Source organism: Diaporthe citri (genome assembly GCF_014595645.1).
Source record: "Diaporthe citri strain NFHF-8-4 chromosome Unknown scaffold_11, whole genome shotgun sequence".
In the NCBI taxonomy this organism is placed as follows: domain Eukaryota; kingdom Fungi; phylum Ascomycota; class Sordariomycetes; order Diaporthales; family Diaporthaceae; genus Diaporthe; species Diaporthe citri.
The window spans coordinates 1388899-1411295 of record NW_025064856.1 but is presented as its reverse complement, the minus strand read 5'-3'; the positions used below and the strand labels follow the sequence as shown (position 1 = coordinate 1411295).

The 22397-nt window shown below is 54.9% G+C and overlaps 8 protein-coding genes across 8 annotated transcripts; 5 read left to right on the top strand and 3 right to left on the bottom strand.

Moving 5' to 3' along the window:
- Positions 1–29: 29 nt before the first annotated feature.
- Positions 30–542, bottom strand: INS49_004206 (uncharacterized protein; the record flags this gene model as incomplete). Its single annotated transcript, XM_043164996.1, has 1 exon — positions 30–542. The coding sequence occupies one exon, from the start codon at positions 540–542 to the stop codon at positions 30–32; it is 513 nt and encodes a 170-aa protein (XP_043018646.1).
- A 721-nt stretch (positions 543–1263) lies between these two features.
- INS49_004205 (uncharacterized protein) lies at positions 1264–2259 on the top strand (the record flags this gene model as incomplete). The annotated part of the gene is made up of 3 exons (XM_043164995.1): positions 1264–1754; positions 1852–2197; positions 2257–2259. 3 exons carry the CDS (start codon positions 1264–1266, stop codon positions 2257–2259), a joined length of 840 nt encoding a protein of 279 aa, XP_043018645.1.
- An 824-nt stretch (positions 2260–3083) lies between these two features.
- INS49_004204 (uncharacterized protein) lies at positions 3084–4012 on the bottom strand (the record flags this gene model as incomplete). Its single annotated transcript, XM_043164994.1, has 2 exons — positions 3084–3188; positions 3479–4012. The coding sequence occupies 2 exons, from the start codon at positions 4010–4012 to the stop codon at positions 3084–3086; spliced, it is 639 nt and encodes a 212-aa protein (XP_043018644.1).
- Positions 4013–8871: 4859 nt separating this feature from the next.
- Positions 8872–9714, top strand: INS49_004203 (uncharacterized protein; the record flags this gene model as incomplete). Its single annotated transcript, XM_043164993.1, has 2 exons — positions 8872–8959; positions 9026–9714. The coding sequence occupies 2 exons, from the start codon at positions 8872–8874 to the stop codon at positions 9712–9714; spliced, it is 777 nt and encodes a 258-aa protein (XP_043018643.1).
- A 1145-nt stretch (positions 9715–10859) lies between these two features.
- INS49_004202 (uncharacterized protein) lies at positions 10860–12132 on the top strand (the record flags this gene model as incomplete). The annotated part of the gene is made up of 2 exons (XM_043164992.1): positions 10860–10947; positions 11021–12132. The coding sequence occupies 2 exons, from the start codon at positions 10860–10862 to the stop codon at positions 12130–12132; spliced, it is 1200 nt and encodes a 399-aa protein (XP_043018642.1).
- A 1680-nt stretch (positions 12133–13812) lies between these two features.
- INS49_004201 (uncharacterized protein) lies at positions 13813–16608 on the top strand (the record flags this gene model as incomplete). The annotated part of the gene is made up of 1 exon (XM_043164991.1): positions 13813–16608. The coding sequence occupies one exon, from the start codon at positions 13813–13815 to the stop codon at positions 16606–16608; it is 2796 nt and encodes a 931-aa protein (XP_043018641.1).
- Positions 16609–18206: 1598 nt separating this feature from the next.
- Positions 18207–20210, bottom strand: INS49_004200 (uncharacterized protein; the record flags this gene model as incomplete). Its single annotated transcript, XM_043164990.1, has 1 exon — positions 18207–20210. One exon carries the CDS (start codon positions 20208–20210, stop codon positions 18207–18209), a length of 2004 nt encoding a protein of 667 aa, XP_043018640.1.
- A 276-nt stretch (positions 20211–20486) lies between these two features.
- INS49_004199 (uncharacterized protein) lies at positions 20487–21222 on the top strand (the record flags this gene model as incomplete). Its single annotated transcript, XM_043164989.1, has 2 exons — positions 20487–20641; positions 20787–21222. 2 exons carry the CDS (start codon positions 20487–20489, stop codon positions 21220–21222), a joined length of 591 nt encoding a protein of 196 aa, XP_043018639.1.
- Positions 21223–22397: the final 1175 nt, after the last annotated feature.

Below are 22397 nucleotides of genomic sequence, written 5' to 3'. Positions count from 1 at the left end.
CATGATAGACAAAGGCTTTAATTAAGAGTTCAAACCGGACTTGCTGCGTCACTCACGCCGGGCTTCCTCTTCCATTGATATGCCATAACCATGACTGGCTGGTCACATGGGCCATTGGTGGCTGGCGAGCAGTCCCCCCTCGGAATCTGCACTTGTTCCACGGTAAAGCCGGCACCGAGACTGTTTTCGGGCATCACTAATGTTTTGCCACGGTACATTTCCTCAAATTCCGTGCGTGCTTTAGGCCCCACCTCTTTCACCAGAAGGTCAAGGAGGTCTTCGAGCTTGTCCCCCTGGTGAGCTCGACTTCGGTCCAACAGCGCCTGGACGACATTATCCATTGAGCGTGTTCCGTTCGATTTGTTCGAGATGAGTGCGTCCATGAGAACAAGGAACATGTTTCCTCGCTGGTACGGGAGATTGATCATGTCCCCGTTCTCTTCATCCCCTTTCTGATCCACGCTCATGTTGATCAGGGGGTTCGTGTAGTAAGCTCGAGCGAATTCATTCATCTGCTCGAGGAACTGGTCTGCCGTGCGCATCCCGTAGCGGAAAAGAAGTCGCTTGACTTGGGATCTTCGGCAGCGAGCCGTAGTCTGCAACAAACAAACCCGCATTGGTCTAGCGCACGCGCAGATGGTGCACCATGGTAAAGTCTGACAGCTTCCTGACGTGGTGGCGAGCCTGGTTGTTTTCAACGACCAATTTCGCCCATACAATACAGCCTTACACTCGCAGTTTACGACATCGTCGATGCCTTCTACCCCGTTGTAGAAGTTTGTACGGTCAAGAAGTTCCGTCTCGGGTGTGTAGAATGCAAACGAAGAAAGATTAAGGTACGAAACTCGGCCGTCTTCCAATCACTGTCGACCAAACCCCCCAATCCCCCACCTTTTCCTTTCCCACACTCCTACCTGCACGCCTCGAAACAGACTCGTCTCACACGTTCGCCTTGTGTAGTGCGACGAAGTCCACCCGATATGCTGGAACTGCACGCGGTATGGAGTTCTCTGTAGCTTTGACCCTGCGAATCGTGCCCGACCCGCTGCACTTTGTCAGGCTGGCATCAGTCCCGGATCCATAGGGACGACGTCAACTCCCGGCGCCATCGACTCGCCACAAAACCCAGCAGCCTGGTCCGATCTTCTGGCATCCACCTCTTCTTCCGGGTCTGCAAGGCGAAGCGTTCCACCTGCGGATGACCATACATCCAATCCTGATTCACTCGGCGTGGCGGGTCCATCCATACGAGACCTCGAACTCATGCACCACTACTGCGTGTCTACCAGCGAGACCTTGGCACTGCGTGAAGACCGGCGCTATGTCTGGCGCGTTGTGTTCCCACAGGAGGGTTATCGTCACCCCTTCGTCATGCACGGCCTTCTTTCACTGGCCGCCCTCCACAGGGCCTACCTCTTTCCGTCAAGGAGGTTAGAATTCCTGAATCTGGGAGCCTCTCACCATGCCCTTGGTCTGGAGAGACTCAGGGCCTTGTTATCCGACATCGGGGACGACAACTGGAGAGCCATGGTGTGCTACGCTTCCATCGTCGTCATACACGTCTGCTCCCTGGCGGCCCGATCAGAAAATGGATGTATCTCAGAGCCTGTTCGCAGCACGTGGGAGTTCTTCTCTGTTGTGCGAGGCTTCAAAACAACTTTGAGAGAGTTCACGGGCAGGATCAGCCGAACGAGTCTAGCTCCTCTCGTCTGGAGCATTTTCCCGCCGGACCAAGAGGATGAATTGATACAAGGGTTCGTTCCAAGTCCTTAGACCATCACCAGCCGAGAGCAATCAGGTTCAGAAGAAGGAAAACATGAACGATTGGAACTGATCGATTGTGTGCAACAGCAAAATCAATCTCCACCAGTCCGCGCTGCCGACTGACACCTTTTCCGCACTGTCTCTGCTCCGTACCTTTTACGAGGGCGAGGACTTGCTTTCCAACCGCGAAGACTACGCCAAAGCCGTCACAACATTGGAGTTTACATCAAATACCATAGCATCCCACGGACCTGATATCGAAATTGGATTGGCGATTTGGTGGGCATGTGATGTTCCCCAGACTGTCATGAATGACATCCGACAGCATAAACCTCATGCACTGCTCCTCCTGGCGTACTTCTCCGTGATTTTAGCAACCACGGACAGGCGGTACTGGTTCCTCCAGGGCTGGGCAAAGCAGCTCCTGGACGATGTAGATAGACGTCTCAGATCCAAGGAACGCTTTCTGCAATTCCTTGAATGGCCGAGGAGTAATACAAAATGACTAGGTCAAACCAGGGAATTCTACTCGGTTGTCGCAATTATCAAGCTGCAGCACCACTCGCTGTCATGAAGTCACATTAATTTTACGAGCCACCCTTTGCCTTGAGCTCAGCTATGAGAGACTTTTTCTAGCAGGGGATTCCAAAAAGTCTATTCCACGGCTGGTTCCTGCACTTAGTGCAAGGTTGAACTCGTTTTCCTCAGCCTCTCACCATATTTATAGAACAAATACGGGAAAGGTGTGAACGCGAAAGCCGTGAAAGCCAAGACCGTGTTTCCCCACCCATATCCAAGACCACCGTACAAATTGTTTGCGCACAGTGGTAACAGCCCCCCGACCAAACATCTCAAGACAGCAGATGCACCAACAGGGCCAGCCGCTTCGGTATGGAAGACGTCAATCAGGTACGTTGTCACCGGCATCATAAACGCCACCATGCCCCAGGAGAAGACCATGCAGCCGACAATCGATAGCATCCAGTGCAGTTTGTGTTCAAATGCCCAGCCGTAGATAATCAACCCCACAGCACATAATGGCGACGCAATGCTGATCGGTGCCAGGCGTATCTCGGGTGATGGCTTTGAGTTTTGGGATTTCTGTATATACCCTCTATCTGCGGTGATGGAGTAAACAGCTAGTCCCATGAACAGACCCGCACCGAGTCCTAGGTAAGGCAGGCCAGATGCACCCGTTGACCAGCCGTAGATTTGTTGATATACGGTGGACATGGTCGACAGCATCAGGAACATTATGCCGAGTATCACTGCCAGTCCCAAAGCTGGCAGAGCCACGGTTGGGGACAGGACGAGGAATTTCACAGGCCGGATGATGGAGTATCCGAGAACTTCGAATCCGGAACCTTGATGAGGAATTGCTGCGTAGAGTTTTGGGTTGCTGAGTTGCCTTTGCAGCCTTCGTACTTTGCGCGCCAGTATCAGAGGTCGGTATGTTTCCCTGAATACCAGGATCGTCCCAAGTAATGATAGCGCACCCCTATGGAAAAGAGTGTCAGCCACTTTGTCCATTTGTGTGCAGTTTCGCTAGGGCTCCCTTACGTGATGGATATAACCCAGCAAACCCATCTCCAACCCAGGTTCTGCGTGATATAACCACCTGCGATAGGACCAGCGATAGGGCCCAAAAGCAAGCAAATCCGTACATAGCAGTAGCCCGTCCCCTCTCGCAAGGAACAAACATATCGCCAATCACGCCACCTCCTATGGCCGGTGGGGCGGCCGCGGCCATGCCCTGGAGCAGCCTGAACCCGACCAGCTGTCCAAGCGACCGAGACAACGCCGCCGCCACCCCAAACACAACGAAGAGGGCGTTAGTGGCGTGGATTACTGCGCACCGGCCGTACACTTCGGACACTCCGGAGGTGAGCAGAAGGCCGGCTGCCATGCCGATCATGAAGGTAGAGACCACCATCACAGCTATTGTCATGTCCGTGGAGCGAAACTCCGCGATGACCTCCTGAGCTGCCGGGGCCAGCATGGACGACGCCATCTGCCCGAGCGCGGAGAGGAGGGCGACGTTGATGACGATGGAGAGCTTCTTCCGGCTTGGCCAGTTGAGGGGGTCGTCTTGGTCTTGTGGCCCGTCAAAATCGACGCATTCGCTGCTCCTGGCGGACTTGCTTGTGTTTGCTGCTGCTTCCGGGTCGTCTGTGGCGCTGATGATACTTGAACCAGGCCCGCTCCCACCACTCGCTTCAGCTTGTCGCAATTCAGTTCCCTCTTCCATCGGTGTGTTTCGATTACAGTTAAGGGGGGACATGTTGATGGATCTGAGCTTGTTCGAATAATCTTGAGTTGCGGTCTTAGGTATGGTTGGTAAGGGAGTCAACATGGGGTGGCTCATGCCTGGTCCTATTATAGACGTGTGTAGTTGTAACGATGATATGGATGCCAAGGTGGCAGGTTCATTATGCCTAGATACCAAAGCTGTTGAAATACCATGCCGTACATTCCATTTGACAGGTGCCACGGCTTGAAAACAATCCTTCATCTTCTGCTCTGTGCTCCCAAGACTCTATCACGAACAGCCACTGCGTGGGACACAAACCCACTCATTCTGCTCCGTGGTGCTTTCGGCGATATTATGGCATTTGGATTACATCAAGTTGCAGAAAGGTTTGAAAATCTACGGGTTGTCTACCCAGCCCACCGCCATTTCGACTAGCCTTTCGTGCTGCGTGTGTGATATCGGGCTTTAAGCGAGCGAGACGTGTCCCGTTCTCGTACCACGATCCGTATCAAAATTGACACACAAGGCCGAAGCCCCTTGCCGGTGTCTCCACGTGCCATTTCCGCAGGCCCGACGTCCCGCACTGGCTGCAATTTGTTTCCAAGACATCTCATTTGAAGAAATCGTTAAGGGCAAGTAATGTATGTTAAGCTGGCCGAAAGTCTGAGCCAAGCTGTGGTTAATTTGTCCTGATATCAAGCGCCCCCCTTTGGATGCAACGCTCGCCAGAAACGTGATCCAGATTCGGTTTGAAGCTGACAACGCCAAATGTAGGCCCGACGGCCACAGCATACCGATTTGCGCTGCACAACACAAGCAACGAGTCAGAAAACATTCCGGTGTGTGACACACAGTGCAGTGATACAAACACCAACCGGGCGGCGCTGTCGGGTAAATTTCCTTGTTTCTAGAATCTCGACCGGTGTAGGATGGTCGCACAAAAACTTCATCTGTGACAGGAAAACGTCCTCCACGCTGACGCTGTGGCATAACTCCTGTCATCCAGAAATACAGGCCACGTTTCGTACTCATTGACGAAGTCAGTCTACGACAATGGCTGAATGTCGGTGGCCGTAGATCGTGCGGCATGATGAGGGGTGTCGCGGGTCCTGGCAGGTCATTTCGGCGTGTAGCCCAGGCATTTGTTGGTGACATTGCGTCGTGTCGTGGGGGTTGGCATGTTGCTCAAGGCAATCAATTCCGTCCCGGCCCTCTTTAGATACACGTCCTACTTAACACGATCTTTACGCAAGTTTGATTTTCTCGAATACCATATCGCTGCCGGGAAACACCAATACATCATGCGCCAGTCGGTGCTAGTAGCATTGTCCATTCTCCCTACAATGTGCAACCCCTACGCAGACGTCTGGACAGATGACAATTGACTTCATTACGGATTCATGAATGAAGACCAGCTGTTCAAATTCTAATGCCTATTTTGAAATTTGAATCATTCCCGATGACAACGCTATTTGCCCTGAATTCCTCTTCGCTGTTAGTTTCGTCTTGCACTCAATCTTAGTCGATTTTCGGCCAGCCATCGAACATATACGTTATAATTCCTTTGTATTCGCTGGAGTAGCCAATATAGAACAGCGTCGCTAAACCCCACATCCACACCCGATTCGAGCCTGGTGTACTCGTAACGAAACTGCGTCCACATCTGCTCGTTGTACTCGTTTTGACCGTTTCGACCCTCTTCTTGGAACAGACCGTCGTCTAAAGCTTGTCGCTGTACATAAGCAAACTCTGATGACGATAAATTGGTAAACATGTAATACACAACCGTCCCTTCCCCGGGAGTCGCAGGGGCTTGTCTCGTGGTAAGAGGAGGATCGATTCCTGCAGCGAACAGGCGTTGGGTGGGCGACGAAGGCTGATCAAAAAATCGCTCTCTCGTCAAAAATGGAACCTCATCTGATATTTCCGGTGAACTCGTGCGGCTCTGGGCTCCAGAACCGGATGATAAGTTGCTCTGATTGGTATTCGGTGGGTATCCCGCATGTGCAAGCTGCTCTCTTTCTTCTTGTCCCCGAAAGTGGGCGAATGTTCGCACTTGGGGTGGGCGGACGATGAAATGTCCATATACCATGAATAGCTGCTCCTCAGCCGGGATCGCTTGTGGTGGTGGTGGTCCGCTTTCGTGAGTGTTTCCCGGAAATGGCGGCTGGTTGGCCACTGGCTGGACGATCACTGGCTGATCGGTTATTAGTAGGAAGTCAATTGCGTTGTCCACGATTTCTGTGGTGGAAAGGCTGGATGATTGTACTGACTTCTTGCCCGTCGTGAGATGGACCTGGCATGGGACTTGGCATTCTTGTGTAGGGGCCTTGGTCGCTTTCACGATAACCGTAGTCGGCAAGGCTATCGTGTGTTGCGTGTGATGGGTATTCAGTTCTGTCAGGCACTCCACGTCCATCATTTTCGCCCCCGCTTTGGGTTAAGTTATCGCGGCTTTCACGAGGATTGCTTCCGTCAGGTAGCTGAAGTTCGTCATCTTCATCCCCGTCTTGAGTGGGGCTGTTTTGTCTGGGACTCCGCCGGTTGCTGTGAGATCCTTGATTTCCGTCCATCGTGGCCGCTGCTTGTGTAGATGAGGTGTAGCAACAAGGGAAGACTGGAGAGGTGGGAGGCCGAATGCGTATACCGTCTTGGAGAACGACGTTTGTTTCCGAAATAATCCAAGGAATAACTATATCTTGATAGCGAGTGTGTGGTACTAGAAGGCAATGGTATCTTGGAGTGATGGATGTGAAATGTTCAACAAGCTCGAGGTGACGCCCGACATGGGATTTCGGTTGTTGTTCTGATCATTTGTTGATGGCGGCTTCTATCCCGGCACCTTCAACAAGGAAGGTGCATGCGAAGACAGCGAAGATGGCGTGGCAGGAACGATTCTCTACCCTGTGATGCAGTGCCAAGTTGATCCTGGACATACCAACACTTAAATTCTGGTGTAACTATAGGTTTTGTGCAGCCCACACTTCCTGCATTCCGTTAGAATCTCTTCCCTTGAGACAGAGTTTTGTATAGTATTCGTGGTAGCCTTGTTCTTCTCAGCGGTAGGTGATCATGGGCTTTTCAGCTGGAGCAGACCTGCCTCTCATCAGCCACCCACCGTCTGTGGACGCCCCCAATATTTCCGTGGCTGATGTGAAGACGGCCGCGATAGACTCTTAATGGGGAGAAATGATCGAACACTGTTGGAGATAGACGGTGAAAACTTCGATGACGGAATATGACCATCTATTGGACATGTCTCCGGGGTGTCGAGGACGATGGTGTCGTTCCGACCACGTTTTTCCGCGAAGGCGATGCGAGCTTCTGGAACAGGACTTTAGAGCTCAACGATCAGTGAAAAAATCTGGGGAGCTATATGCAAATACCAGTCTAATAAAGGTTTAAGAAGACCAATGTTGTGCTTCTTAAGACCGATGCCCACCTGCCAGTGAGTTCAACCGTCCAGTGCAAGCTGCTATACACGAGTGTGCCGAGACCAGGGTGCGTTTTTTGAAATCTCACTCAGTCTTTGCCATTTCGGTTTGCAGTATTAACAAGCAATACAATGCTCAATCGCCTTTTCAGTCGGCACCAAGGCTGGACCGAGGCATCCATCGCCGTCGGGGGTACGCACACAAGTCTCACCACTTCCTCCCAAGGTCTGTGGACAGGTAGGCAAGGTGTCCTACCCCGTGCAGGTGATTGGGTCATATACGTATGCTCTTTCCCCTTCGAAATACAACTGTCGATGAAAGAGGACATGGAAAGGGCATGCTGTGGACTCACTATACTTGCCAATCCCCTGTCCCGTGTCTAGGGCCGCCGGCGCAGAAGCTTACTCACCTTCGCCGTCCTCTACAGTCCCTCTATCAGCATGTTGCCTTGGTCCATGAGAATGGCTATTACTTCGAATTTGACGACATTTGGTATCTCCTTGCAGGTCGCTGGCTATTTCACATGATCAATTGAGAAAGTCTCGATTCACATGAGAATTGTCGGCAGAAAATAGTCAAACGGATGCTATTCCTTCTTCGTTTTTCAATCAGTGTCTTCGCAGAGCAATGGAAGAGTGTCATATGAAATAGGAGCTCTGCGCAAAAAGAAGAGCTGGAATGAGATGACCTCGGCTTGTTGGCTGTTCACTCTCTCCCGTGTTTGCCAATTTCGAATGACGGAGGATCAATTAATTGCCACTGAGATTGGAATTGCCAAACGGAAGGGCTTCCACGTGCGCAGTGTAGTTTGCTACACACAATGGTCACAAATGATCAGGAAGATGCTCCCCTGGCATGGAAAAAATTGCAGCTTTCTCATGGAAAGTATATAAATTACGAGATCGCTCCGCGTGGTCTCTGTTTCAACGACCCCTTACTTCGGCTCCAGGGACCCTGCCTGGCATGACCTGGATCCAGGATTTTAAGGCTGGCATCTGCAGAAATCGAGCCTAAGCTCCTCCAACGGGGCGTTGGCGCACGTTGACAAGTATTCGAGTTTTACGGATTCCATAGCTCCCAGACACATGCCTGGGTTTTCACTTTGCGGAGTCACCGTGTTCGTTCACACTTTGGCTTCACATGAGCACCGGCCATCACCCAACAAGAGGAATGGAATTTATTGACTCATCATGATGGCACCCACTAATGGCCTTACAAAAGCGCAGGAAGTTGCCAAGCTGCCTCCATGAAACTCTCTTCTGCTTCCATCTCCAACAACAAGAGCTGATCGGACACTGAGCATCTGTCGTGCCTGATCTTGCAACTCTTGCACCATACCTCAAGACACATCATCGAGTCAAAAGCTTTGCCACTCCTATCCATACTCATCCTCATCCGCGCCTGCAATCAAAGCAGCTCAGGATGGTTCGTCACAGACATTCTGACATGCGGCGCGACTTTGACATGGGAGGACGACCGCCTCGGGGCCAATACACTGTCATTCGGAGTAGTACGTTCATTCTCAGCATGCCCAGTCGACTTCTGGTGTTTTACTAACTATGCCTCTCGCTTATAGCCTTCACCACCTCCCAGTCCCGACACAGGGGCAATCCGGGACAGAGCATGCTTCCCGGCGACAGCATGGCCGGCCCTTCTCGACCGAGGCGACACAGCCAGAATCGAGCCGATCCGATTCCCAATTGGATCGATGAGTTGCCCAGGGACTACCCTCCACCCCCTCCCATGAGGCCTGCACCTCCTCCCAGGACCCAATTCGGCCAGTTCCAGCAAGCAACTTCTGTCACCCCGAGCAACTCCATCTCACGATTTGACCGTCAGTCATCCCGGAGCTTCCGAGAGGGCCGAACTGGGCTCTCCCGGGATGACATGCCTCGAGGAAGTTCTGGTCTTGCGAGGCAGCGTGACTCGCAGTTTCTCAACCAGAGAGACACCTATGGGTACGACCAGAGACCAAACGATCTTTATCGGCCCAACGATCCACAGTGGGCTGGTGCCGAACCTGAGACGCCACGGGTGGTGAACAATTACTTCACGACAAACAACCACCAGCAGTACAACGTGGACAACAGCCGACACCAGAGAGTGAACGCCCAGGGTCAAGTCAACACCCAGAACATTCGGCACCACTCTATTCGCAGCACCCGGGGCGATACCGTCGACAACTCGAGGACCACGCAGCGCCTCTCATCCTCGGGTCACCAGCACCACCGACGGAGCCGTCACCACGGCGAGTACCGCGGCTAGGAGACCGGCGCTCCGAGTGAGACGATCCCTCTTCGCGGCCCGAGGATGAAGTGCACCCGCGGCCTCTTCATCAGCGGCAAGCGCATCACGACCCACCAATACGTTCCTGACGACCGCCCCTGTCTCGTGGAAGGCTGCAGAACCAAGCACTGCCTTCGGGTCGTCGAGGGCGAGAGGATCTACTCGGAGTTCTGCTCCGCGCACTCTTGTCGGCACTTCTGGCCTGAGTTTTGTACGTGCCCCACGTACTCTGGGGACAAGTACTGCTCTTGCCATGCGAGACGTTGAAGGCTCTGGGGGCCTCGGGGGGGAGGATGAACTCAGGGTGGGAGGGAAGACCAGTACGCTGTGGATGGGACGACTACGGCACCCGGGACACTACATATCATTCTTACCTGTTTACTGATGTGCTAACCGCCGGCATGAAAGGGTCAAAATCAGTCACGATTCCTTTTCTGCGTTAGCCTTATAGCCATGCCTTACCTGGCAGAACACTTTTAGATATATAGACCTAGCTGCTTTTTGAACTGTGTCCTTCCACATTTTCCCAAACAGGTTTAGCTCTCTGGTCAAAAACAGTGCTTCTTTTCTCCCTCCACCTTCTTCCATCTTCAACAAGACAGACCATACCCGTTTGGGAAATGGAAGGGGGCCACGATGACCTCGAGTGAATTATCTCGACTACCAGGGGTCCCAAAGTGGCTAGATCAAACTCACTTGAACGTTCTTGATCACTTCACTTGAGCAGCCTAGTCTAATTCACTTCGACGACCTAGTGAATATCCAATTCACTTCGACGACCTAATGAATATCCAATTCACTTCGACGACCTGAACCATTCACTAGATCAGCTTCGAGGTTGCCGCAACATGACAGCCCACCTTCGAATATATAAACCCTCCCTGCCCTCCCACCTTCGCCTGCTGCGACTCTCTCCTTTCTTCCTTCTTCAAAGCGAACGCTGACAAGACATCCAGTCATCGTTCTTGTTGTGTCCTAACTCTGTCTAGTATTGCCTCCACCACAACAACCCACTTCGCACGGTGTCCTTAGGTCTGCCCTTCGGCCCGTCTACCCTCGATCACCTTTCATCTATCTCTCCTCTCGTTGATCATTGACACTCCTTGCGACACCTTCGGATCGCAATGTCTTCCATCAACTCCCACACTCAGACCAAGCAGCAGCAACAGCAGCAGGCTGGTACCCGCAACATGGCAACCGCTTCCCGAAGCAGTACGTATTGACCACGTACCTACCTGGAGCAAGCCACTCTGGGAGCATTTGCTAACATTGATGTCATTTACAGCGGCGTCCACCTCCAAACTTCGCATGGGAAACGGTGCGGTCGACCAAGGCGGTTGCCGCTCCGAGCCACCGCGCTCCAAACCGTCCTTCCCAGCTCCGTCCACCATATTTCCCTCGGATTCAGTCAGTGTACGGGACGCCCCCAGTGCTGCCAAGGAGAAGAGCCGCCCTGGAAATGGTCACAACATCAATGGTACCTGGAATGGCAAGCCTGCGCCGAAGAACCTGAAGATTCCACGGGATTTCGCCGAGACCACGGCGCCCTCTTCAGTTAAGGCGTCGTCTGCGATGGGAAACCCACCCCCACAGTCATCGTCCAGACCGATTCCGCCGAGCAACGCTGGAGGAAAACCGCAATCCTCGCATTGGGCACCATCGGTGGTCACCAGTGAGAACCCGCCTTCTTCCTACCAGGCAACCCCGACAGGAACTTCCCAGCGGCCGGCATCGTCTTCACGTTCGGCGGCATCTGGTGGCAACACGGCAAACCAGCCGGCCTCCTCCATGTCCAGTCAGCGCGGAAGCGCACGCGGCGGAACAGCGGCCTCCACAGCAAGGGTCCCGAGCCAGCAGCCGGTTGGAGCGCCACGAACGGCGGCCAACTATCCAGCTCCTGCGCCGATGGATGGAACATGGGCGGGATCCTCGGGACAAAGCTCTGCTCGGGGACGCTCGGTTGCGGCGCCGCAGCAGCCAGGTGGTGTGAGCATTGGCATCCCACCCACCGGCGAATTTCATTTCCACTTCAACCAGGTAGACAACCGGAAGGTGACGGTGAACAACAACTCGTCGCAGAACATGGTCACGAACAACAACCAGACCTACAATACGGACAGCAGCAACCACCACAACACGACCGCACCGCAGGGCAATACATACAACACCCATGCGACCGACTCGTGCAACACTCATACCAACGTCCACCAGAATGCGACATCGGTCCGGCACTCCGCCTCAACCAACAACGGCGGACGAGGAGACGTTCGCCAGCCTAGCGAGTCCATGCCCATCCGTGAACAGCTCTACACCACCGCCAAGAAGTACAAGGCGAACGAGTGGTCAGCCAAGGTGACCGTCACACACGAGAAAGTGCCGAACGACCGCCCCTGTTAGGTACAGGGGTGTCAGGACAACCACTGCCTGCGTGTCGTCGACGGGAAGAAAGTCTACTCCATGTACTGCTCAGATCACAGCTGTCGGTACCTCTGGCCCGACTTCTGCTCGTGCCCAAAATACCCGGGCAGCAAGTACTGCACTTGCCATGGAGGGCAGTAAGTCGGTGGATGAAGAGACTGCGGGGGAACTTGGCGGGGAAAAGATCAATCTTGCGACGAGAGGCTGAATGGCGAGACTGAAGGGTAGGGGGTGGACAGGGCGGGCGGGATGTAGAGACAGGAAGGATTGGGGTGGCCATCGACATGGGACGGGGAAAGGGGCGCGTGGGAACTCATGATTTAGGCTCATCATGGGCGAGCCAGAAGGATACGGCGGAGGTCGTTGTCTTGGAAATACTTAGCCCAAGACGTCCTGAGCAGTCTCCTGCAAGGACAGCCAATATCAATACCGTGTGACACAACATGCCACTGTTCCATCACATTCTTTGACACGTGATGGTACATGACTATATATGAACGTGGCAAAGATATGAAATCCAGCCGTGATGTGATGCGCTAGCTATTCTATCGAATGGTATGCGTCACCCATCGTGCGTTGAAATTCATCCTGCAAAGGACCATATTGGGGAAGACTCACGGCGTGGTTTGGAACCTCCCTGTAACGTTTTTACGAATCCTCTCCTTAGAAATGTCATGTAGTTCGAATAAGGCGAGGCACGATAATAAGAATCAAAGCTTAACTAGTAGCGTGGCTGCATACCTCACTTCGCATTCTGCTGTGCTACTCGACAATCACGTGTGGACTTGGATTATCGCAGGTCGTAATGCGAGTGCCTCGACAAGTCGTTCTAACTGACTTCGGTTCCCATTCATGCCAAAGTAGTAGCCGGTTCAACATTCAATTGTAATTAATATATGAATGAGTTGACTTTTGCTTGACACTTACACTGCACAGTTTGGTGGTCATGGGTAGTTTCTAAGCGCAAACGAATGCTATTCAGGTGGAGTTATGTAGTTGACAGGACAGTTCTTCAGGGACGTCTGGCTAATTAATATAATTGGAAGATTCTCGACGATACTCGTCAGTCTTGAACTCAACTGCTTCGCCCAGCCTCCGCTCGGGTATAACTATACCGAGCCAGGACAAAGCCGGACATTGAACTATGAACCTCACGTTTTCAAGGTTGGTCCGGAAATGAGAAAAGTATCTGCGCGCAGACCACAGCGGCAAACACAAGAAATGCCCAAGACGATTGTTGGCTTTGTACTAGAGCCGTAAATCGAGATTGCTTCTATTCAGTTGAGAGCTGCTGCTGGCTTCTTTCCCTCGCGTCAGGCAACGCCTCGGCGCGCAGTGAAGGAACCGTTGACTTGGCAGCCGGCCCTGGACAAGGGCGAGCCCAGTCACGATGCCGCATCTCCGCACGTCGCGCGCCGGTCCCGCAGGATGGGATGAGCTTCCAGGAGGAGCCCCTCACGATCTCCAACAACTTGGAATTTAGGGAGCAATAGAAGACAGACCTCGTGGATCTGGACGTGAGAGGGGACGACTGTCCATTGCTTGAACCAACTCCCATCTCCCAGGATCTAGACACCAGAGCCAAGCAGAAAGTTCTTTTCAGATATAGACCTCTCCCAATGCATTAACACAAGGACTATAAATCTACAATTCCTCATCATGTTGCACCAAGAAGAACGAGTGCCCCAAGGGTACACACTCGTAACACAACCAGGCGAAGGAAGCAACCCCAGCGCCATCCACCTCCGCTCCGACGGGAAGCTGACCAAGCCATGCGCTTTCACATTCGAGGCCATCAGGCCCAACGTCTTTCGCACGACGTTCACTTCAGAGGACCACCCGCTTCCGCCGTTCCCGAGCCTTCGCCTCCCAAGCATCGACGAGGCCGGCACCAGGACCGTAACTCAGGCCAGCGACACCTCAACGAAGCAGGTAAAGCTCGAGAACACCAAAGCCGGCACCACCGCCACAGTCGACTTCACCCACACGCCCGTGGTATCCATCCACCTACACGACAAGCCCCTCCACAATGACCTGCCCCACCGGTCATACGCCCTCGATGGCCCCGGGGCCGCGCACTACTCCGTCTACAAGCAGAACACGCTGCACGTAGGGCTGGGCGAGAAGGCCGCTCCCATGGACCTGTCGGGCCGCGGGTTCCAGATCACGGCGTCCGACACCTTCGGCTACGACGCGCACCGGACGGACCCGCTGTACAAGCACGTGCCGCTGCTCATAAACGTCATCCCGGGCGCCGGCGCCGTGGGGGTCCTGTCAACCTCGCACGCCCGCGCCGCGTGGGCCGTCGGCAGCGAGATCGACGGGCTGTGGGGGCGCTTCAAGGTGTACCGGCAGGCGCGCGGCGGGCTCGAGGAGTATTTGATCGTGGGCGGGAGCGTGGCCGAGGTCGTGCGGGAGTACGCGGGGCTCGTCGGGCTCCCGCTGCTCGTGCCGCGGTATTACCTGGGTTACGTGTCCGGCGGGATGAGGTACAGCATGCTGGACGAGCCCGTGCGTGGGGCGGATGCTATTGTTGGTTTCCTGGATAAGTGTAAGGACCTGGACATTCCCGTGTCGGCGCACCAGATGAGCTCGGGGTACACTGTGTCGGAGACACCGCCCAAGACTAGGAACGTCTTCACATGGAACCGCCATCGGTTCCCAGACCCGAAGGCGTTCACTAAAGAGTGCCACAAGAGGGGTGTCAGGATCTTAGCAAACATCAAGCCCTACGTCCTTGCGAACCATCCCGACTACCAGAAGCTGTCAGAGGCGGGCGCATTCTTCAAAGACCCGCTGACCGGCAAGACTTCAGTGGCGCGGCTGTGGAGCGCGGGAGGCGGCGAGAGCGGCGAGGGCAGCCACATCGACTTCACCAGCAAGGCTGGCTACGAGTGGTGGTACAACGGGTGCCGGTCCTTGAAGGAGGTCGGCATCGACGCGATGTGGAACGACAACAACGAGTACAACACCCCCAACGACACGTGGGAGTGCGCGCTGGACCTGCCCAAGGACGTCGAGGCGATCCACGTCAACGCCCCGGCGAGCGGTGCCAGCCACATCGGCCTCTGGGGCCGGGCGGCAAACACGGAGCTGATGGGCAAGAGCTCGTGGCAGGCGTGCGTGGACACCGAGCCGGACGTGCGCCCGATGGTGCTGACGCGGAGCGCGACGGCCGGGACGATGAAGTACGCCTGCGCCAGCTGGAGCGGCGACAACGTGACCAGCTGGGAGGGCATGCGGGGCAGCAACGCGCTTGCGCTCAACGCGGGCTTCTCGCTCATCCAGTGCTACGGGCACGACATCGGCGGCTTCGAGGGCCCGCAGCCCACGCCCGAGCACCTCGTTCGGTGGGTGCAGATGGGCGTGCACTCGCCCAGGTTCGCCATCAACTGCTACAAGACCTCGCCCGAGGACAACCTCGTCGGCGAGGTCATTGAGCCGTGGCAGTATCCCGAGTCGACCGGCTTGATACGCGCAGCCGTTAAGAGGAGGTACGAGTTGCTCCCGTACATATACTCGCTGAGCATCAAGAGCCACCTCACGGCCGTGCCGCCGCAGCGATGGACGGGCTGGGGTTACGAAAACGACGAGAATGTCTGGACCAAGGAGGTTATGGCTGGCGACACGCAGTACTGGCTCGGGGACGCCTTGATCGTTGCTGGCGTCTTTGAGCCCGGCCAAGAGCATGTACGAGTGTATCTGCCATCTTCTGACGACTCCGCCAAGCACGAGACTAGCCAGGCCGTCTGCTTCTCAAGCCAAGACGCAAAACCGACAACCAGGTTCGGCTTTTTCGATACCAAGGCGCAGAATGGGCGGTCTTTCCTGCCCTCTGGGGCGTGGCAACAGATTGATACTACTTTGGACATGAATGGAGATCAAGGTGAACGTCGGTCTCCAAACCACATCCCCGTGCTAGCACGGGTTGGTAGTGCTGTGCCAGTGGGCAAGAACCGCCACACGACCCCATCGCCCAACCTCAATCCTGAATTCCCTCAGGAGGAGAAAGACGACTGGCGTGGCGTGGAGATCTATCCACCTCCAACGGACCAGAACTGCCTCCCAGGCAGCAGTCCGCGCAAGATCGTCTTCGAGACAATCTGGCACGAAGACGACGGCACTAGCGCCGCACACATTGCTGATGTCCAGCGTTGCACCATCACCCTGGAGTACACTGTGAGTATCGGTTTCGACAAGACAGAGCCAGGTGGCTATGGCATCGACGTCAAATGTACGATCAAGGGCCCTGGCCAAAGGGAAAGCGGGGGCACGGGATTGACATGGCAGCCGCTGTGGCTTGACAACGGACTCGATGTTGTACTGCCCTTGGGCGTGGGGACTAAGATCACTGGGGCTATAAATGTGACAGAGGCCAGGAGCGCTTCGGAGGCCTACACAAGTGCAGGAAGGAACATTTGGAATATTCCTGTGGCTATTGAATGGTCAATATGACCATGTCATGCAGAGAATGAGATGGTGGATCGAACAGACCTGCGGCGCTCACGTGTTTGAGAGCTTCAGAGTCCTAAACGCCTGACCGCCCAGGATGATGACGACTTCTCCCGTGGGCAGATGGCCACCAGTTATCTGTCGCGAAGTAGCCGGGCTGGGAAGCTGGATTTTCCGGTGCATGTTTTCCGAGCCCGTCAAGTCACAAGAAGACTGGCTCAGGGCAGATGTAGCAAGTCGCGGTGGCATAAAGCCGAGACAACGGACAGCCTGTCTTGAAGCATACAGCGACATAATTCTTAGGTACCCAGGTAAACGCAGACAAAGTCGCCATAATCGCTTCCGTAACGTGACATTCTGAAGGCGACGCGGGCGAGCTGAATCCCAACAACTCTTCGTCTCTTGGCCTTTCCCAAACTTGATGAGATGCGCCTAGACCATTGTCGCATCGTGCATTGCAGCATTTGGTCTCCAGGCACATCTGAAGCGCCTTTGACTCCTGACCCTGGCATCCTTGCATCTGTCCTGTCCAGGCCATAGATGGCAGCATGTCGCCATGTTCTAGGCCCAGTAGTGATGCCGCGTAAGCCAGCCCGCGGACCACGCCCGCGAACCAGCGGCCAGCTGGTCTCAGATCGCGGGACAGCTGCCAATGGCCTCGCCAACACTTGAGGCAGCGGCGGAGTGAATTTCCCGCTGGTCGACCCGGTCTCGCCGGCTGGCCGGTCTGGGGGAGCCTGGATCGGCCAAGGGATGCACCAGTCCGGAACATGCTGCAGATCCGCAGTCTCTGTATCCCTGGCGAGGTTCTGCGCGTCATAGAGGGTTATTTGGGTTGTATTTTTCCAGTATTGCTGCAGATTTCAGAGAAATAGTGCCAGCGCCATTGGGGTTTCCAGACAGACCAAGCAGGTAAATCCGCCTTAAAGCCGCGACCGGACTGCATACTATTGAAACATAGTTGATAAGTTGCAGCGGTGAGCGGTGATCGAGGATCGGCAGTTGTTCGCTTCGTGTAGGATATGGGCCACATGCGATCGGCGTGCAGATGACGCTAGATCGTGAAAGCAGTAAGGAGACTGGCCACTGGCGACTGAACAGTAATATTGGCGAGCCGCTGTCTGACTCCAAAGCACGAAGCTGCTCTGCTGCCTTAGCGCCAGCGGTAGACATGACCGCATGCCTAAACCAGACAGGAAATGGACACAGACACTCCTAGGCACTGAATCCGGAAAGTATGAGCAGAATAGCTGTTGGATTGGAAGTCGACCCATGACCATGTGCCTTTTCATGTGCCCCATGGTAGGTCTGAAAACTGGCCATGGGGCTCAGGTGCTGTTCCTGGTAGGTGTAGCCCCATGGGAACTGAAGCTTCCATGAAATAAGTGACTTGTGAAATCAGCGGGTGGGACAGCATGGCATGCAAGACAACACGTATACTTGAACAGAATCTAGAGCAAGGGTGGAACATGAAATAGTTCAGGACGAATCCGAGTAGCTGGCAGGTATATTGTGATGCCAGAAATCCGAGGCGTACATTGTGGCACTCGAGAGCCAGGATCGCAGGCTCGACGTGATAGACCAACGGCCTAGGCTGGAGCTCACCGGCCACTGAGTGGAGTGAACTTGCAGACATCCTCGAGCACCTCTGCCAACACCTCCCGGGCGACTTGAGGATCTATGCGTTCTGCGGGGCCGGTCTTCATCATCCTACCGACAAGGAACATCAGTTGGCCCGTGGGGAAATCAGCCCCCGTTGAATAGTGTTGGATCAAGATCTTCAGCACATTCTTTTCCTTTCTCACAGTCTCGGCGGCCAGTCCCCTGTACTCATCGCGGGACAGCGAGTTGAACCAGAGGTTCTCCTTCTCAATCGCCTCCTCAACGCTAGCGTAGCCCTCGGGCGACGTGCGACTGAGGTCCCCTCGATAGACGGCGAAGAGAAGTTCTTTGGCGACGCGCGCTGTCACACGCATGGTGTGGAAGTAGTAAACGATATCGGCGAGGTGCTGTGCTGGCACGCGGGTGCTTTCGCCGGCGGGCGACATGTCGAGGGTCTGGACCGTGCCATCAGCCGAGGCATTACGCTCCGACGTGAGGCGGCCTAGCTCGTGGAGAACCCAATTGCCGGCTAATACGGCGCAGCACGTGTCCCATTGATCACCGAGGCGGTCCTGCAGGCGCTGGACGACGTTGTAGTAGTACTCAAGCCGGTGGCCGTCGTCGAACTGCATCAACGCCAGCGCATCTTTCGTTTTGAGGCCGTATTGGCTGACAAGCTCGTCAACCTCGGCATCAGGCAGCATGCCTAGGTTCTCACCGAGATGGGAGATGACTTGTTCGCTGATGGTGATTGGTGGCAGATCTGGGTCTGGCATGTAGCGGTAGTCGACCTCACCTTCCTTCCCACGGAGGCGTGTTGTCTCAGTGCCACCGATGGACCAACTACGTGTCTCACCGGCAATGATGCCGCCGTCCTTGATCACAGAGATCTGGCGATCGCGCTCGGCGATTATGGCGTCCTCGACGGCCTTGAAGCTGCTGAGATTCTTGATCTCGGTCCTCTGACCCAGTGGCATGGACTCGAAGTGCGGATGGTTCTTGCGCCTGACACTGACGTTGACATCGGCTCTCAGGCCACCAGCTTCCATGCCGCTGACACAGGAGTCGACGGCGTTGAGATACATCTGGACCTTCCTAATCAGTGCGGCGGCTGTCTTTGGGTGGTGTATATCGGGATCTGTGATGATCTCGATCAGTGGTACGCCGACCCGGTTGAAGTCGACCCACTGGACGCCGTCGGGACGGGCGACTGTCTTGGCCGTGTCCTGCTCCATCTGGACCTGCCTAATGCCTATACGCACTTCCTCGCCATCCTCCTTGGCGATCCCGTCTCTCTCGTACAGCGTGATGTGTCCATCCTTGGCGAATGGCTCGTAGTATTGGGTGATCTGATAGCCACTGGGTTGGTCCCACCAGAAGTAATGCTTGCGATCCCATCTGCTGACGGGCTGTATGTCACAGTTTAGGGCAAGAGCAGCTCGCAGGGCGGGAACAAGGGCGTCTGGCTGAAAGACTGGCTGGGAGCCAGGCATGGCAAGATCGAACAGGGCAACATGGGTGTTGGGCTCGTCGGATGGCAGAGGCGGGCTGGCGGGCGAGAAGAGCTTATGGTGGGCGTTGAGCTGGGCGTGGATCTCTATGCCGACGGTGAGCTCCCATCCAGGGACAATTTGACGGGAGGAGTTGGAAGGCTTCTTGTGGCCAGAGGTCTTGAGGGCCTTTCCGATCTTCTTTAGCTTCTTGCGGAGGGGGGCTTTGCTGTCGGGAGGAGGGGATGGGCGAAGGTCGTCGGCAGCCGGGCTGGCAGCAGGTGTGGATTCATCTTGCGAGGCCGCGGCTGCGGATGACGGTTGCTGAGCGAGGCGGCGAGGGGGATACCAGGAGATTGACCGGCTGGGTGCGATATGTGTGGCTCGGGCTGCAGGGGAGTTCGGAAGGAGGAGGCGTGAGTGAGGACGAAGCCGAAGGCGCAGACAGCCGTGATGGTACAGCTGGCCGGCGAGCAGGTAGCTGCTCAGCTCCCGTACAGGAGTACGGACCATTTCTGGATTGACTTTGCAAGATTAACACAAATTGTGTCCGCCACTGCTGCCTCAAGCCATCGCAGGTAGATGTGGGCACGGTCGTGGGCGAGGGTGAGCATCACGATAAAGATTGCATGCAACCTGCTCTGCACCGCGAAGTCAAAACGGCAAAGCTCCACCGTTTGGAGCTCCGATAAGATAAGCAGCATGGCCTGTGCGTATCTAGCCGTGTTCCTCTTTGGTTATCGACAAGGTATGACGTAGTGAGGCTCCCGTGGCGTTTCTGACTTGCCGATGACACACACGGCGACGGAGCAGCCCCCAGCCGGAGGATGCCACGGCAAACGCCTAATTGAATCCCTGCGACAAGAAATCGACTATCACGTTTTCCCTGCTACTGTACTTCGTTTTCGCGCTCGTAAGGACCCTGATCTGCGGTGGCAAGGTGGGTGTGTGGGGGGCGAAAGAAGGAGAGGCGCCGATTGGAGCAGTTAGACGAAACTGGCTGCTGACACTGTTTCCTCATTTCAACTTCCACCGTCTTTGATTTCTTTCAGAGTCGACAACCATGCACTCATGAAATCACCATTTGAGACCGCCATATTTATCATCTGCCTTCTTCATCGACTACTATCTACGGAGCTCCGCACCTGTTATTGACCACGAGACACGTCTGGTCCGCCACACCACCAGTTACCCAGAGCCCGACTCTCTGGACGGCTGCTCAGCACGGAAAGACACAGAAATCGTAGACATTTACAGACCACATAGAGCCATGGCCAAGAAGACAAAGTTCAAGCCCACCCACTCCTCGGACCAGCCTCCATCCAACTGGACAGCCACCCGGCCCCACAAGTACTGCGGCAGGATGGATGCCGCCAGCACGCGCAAGGGTAAAGCAAACAAGACACATCACTGCGAGGCGTGCGCTGCCGTGAAGGCTCGCCTCCAGCGCCTCGACTCCAAGGCCGCCGCCGACAGGAGGGAGTCCAAGATGACCTGGATGGCTGGCGGTGACGAGACTTGGTAGGGCTTGTGAGCTGGACCGCTCCCAGATGGACACGATCAAAGCATGCACCCGCTCGTCAGCCCGTCCCAAAGGGCCCATCGCGCGTATCGTACCATGCAACCACGTAGGTATTCTCATGCTCCGGCCATCCGTGGTAGCTGGAATCCGTGCTTACTTCGTCCAAGGTCCCGAATCTCTCGCTGTCTAGGGTAGGGTCAGTGGGAGGGCTATTACCCTCTGCGAGGTTCATCTCAATGACCACCCCCTGTTGTGGCCGTCAGCAGGCACCCAGGCACTAGCACGTGCCTCAAACCGGCCACATTAGGATTTGCATGCGCTGGAAATGGTTCATCCTCGACGACCTCCTGCTGCTTGGCCCCTCGAAGCCAGGCTTTGGTGTTGTGGCCGCCAGCGTGGTTAATGCTAGGTTGGATGTGCAAAAGCGCACGAGGACCATTGCCTTGTTTTCGAGACAGTGGGATTATGAGCTGCTTTCCCTGCCTCTTCGCCGCCTACTGGTGGTTGCCATCAGAACCGAGGCAGCCTTGCAGAGAGGACTCGCACTGGCCAGTCTCCCAACGATACCCTGCGGCTTCTATTACACATGTTACTTTGCCAAATCTGGCACAGTCGAGTATAGTGTTTGTATTCCAATCAATCTTCTTCTGCTGCCGCCCCCCTTGTTTGATTCGTTGGTATATCCCTTGCCTTTTATTACTGCGTTCCTTTTCTGTTTTATGTTTCGCTTCTTGAATTACATCCGTCGTCCCTTGTCTGGCACTAGAGCAAGTCGACTCGTGAGGCTCGTACACGGGGATTATTGACTGTCGAGTTTTATGCTTCGTTGCCCTACCCTATCCAAGACACAGGATGGTAGGGCACGGATGCTATCGGCCGATGGAGTGTCGAGAAGGCCTACGACCACATCGAGCCTGAGGCTGGGTTGACAGCTTTGTCTGTCTATTTCCTACTGTGTTTAGAAGGCGACGGGGCAATGCCCTCTGGTCGAAGCAAAGTGGATCGGTGCCATGGCCAAGGAAGATCCAGGCATCGTTGCAACATGATATACTCAACTCCGCCTACTCAATTCCTTCACGCTACCACCGGTATGGTCGACAACACTCAACACTCGGGTGCACATATGGGCAGGACACTGCCACCTCGAGCAACATCAAGCCACGCAAGCGTGTGATGTG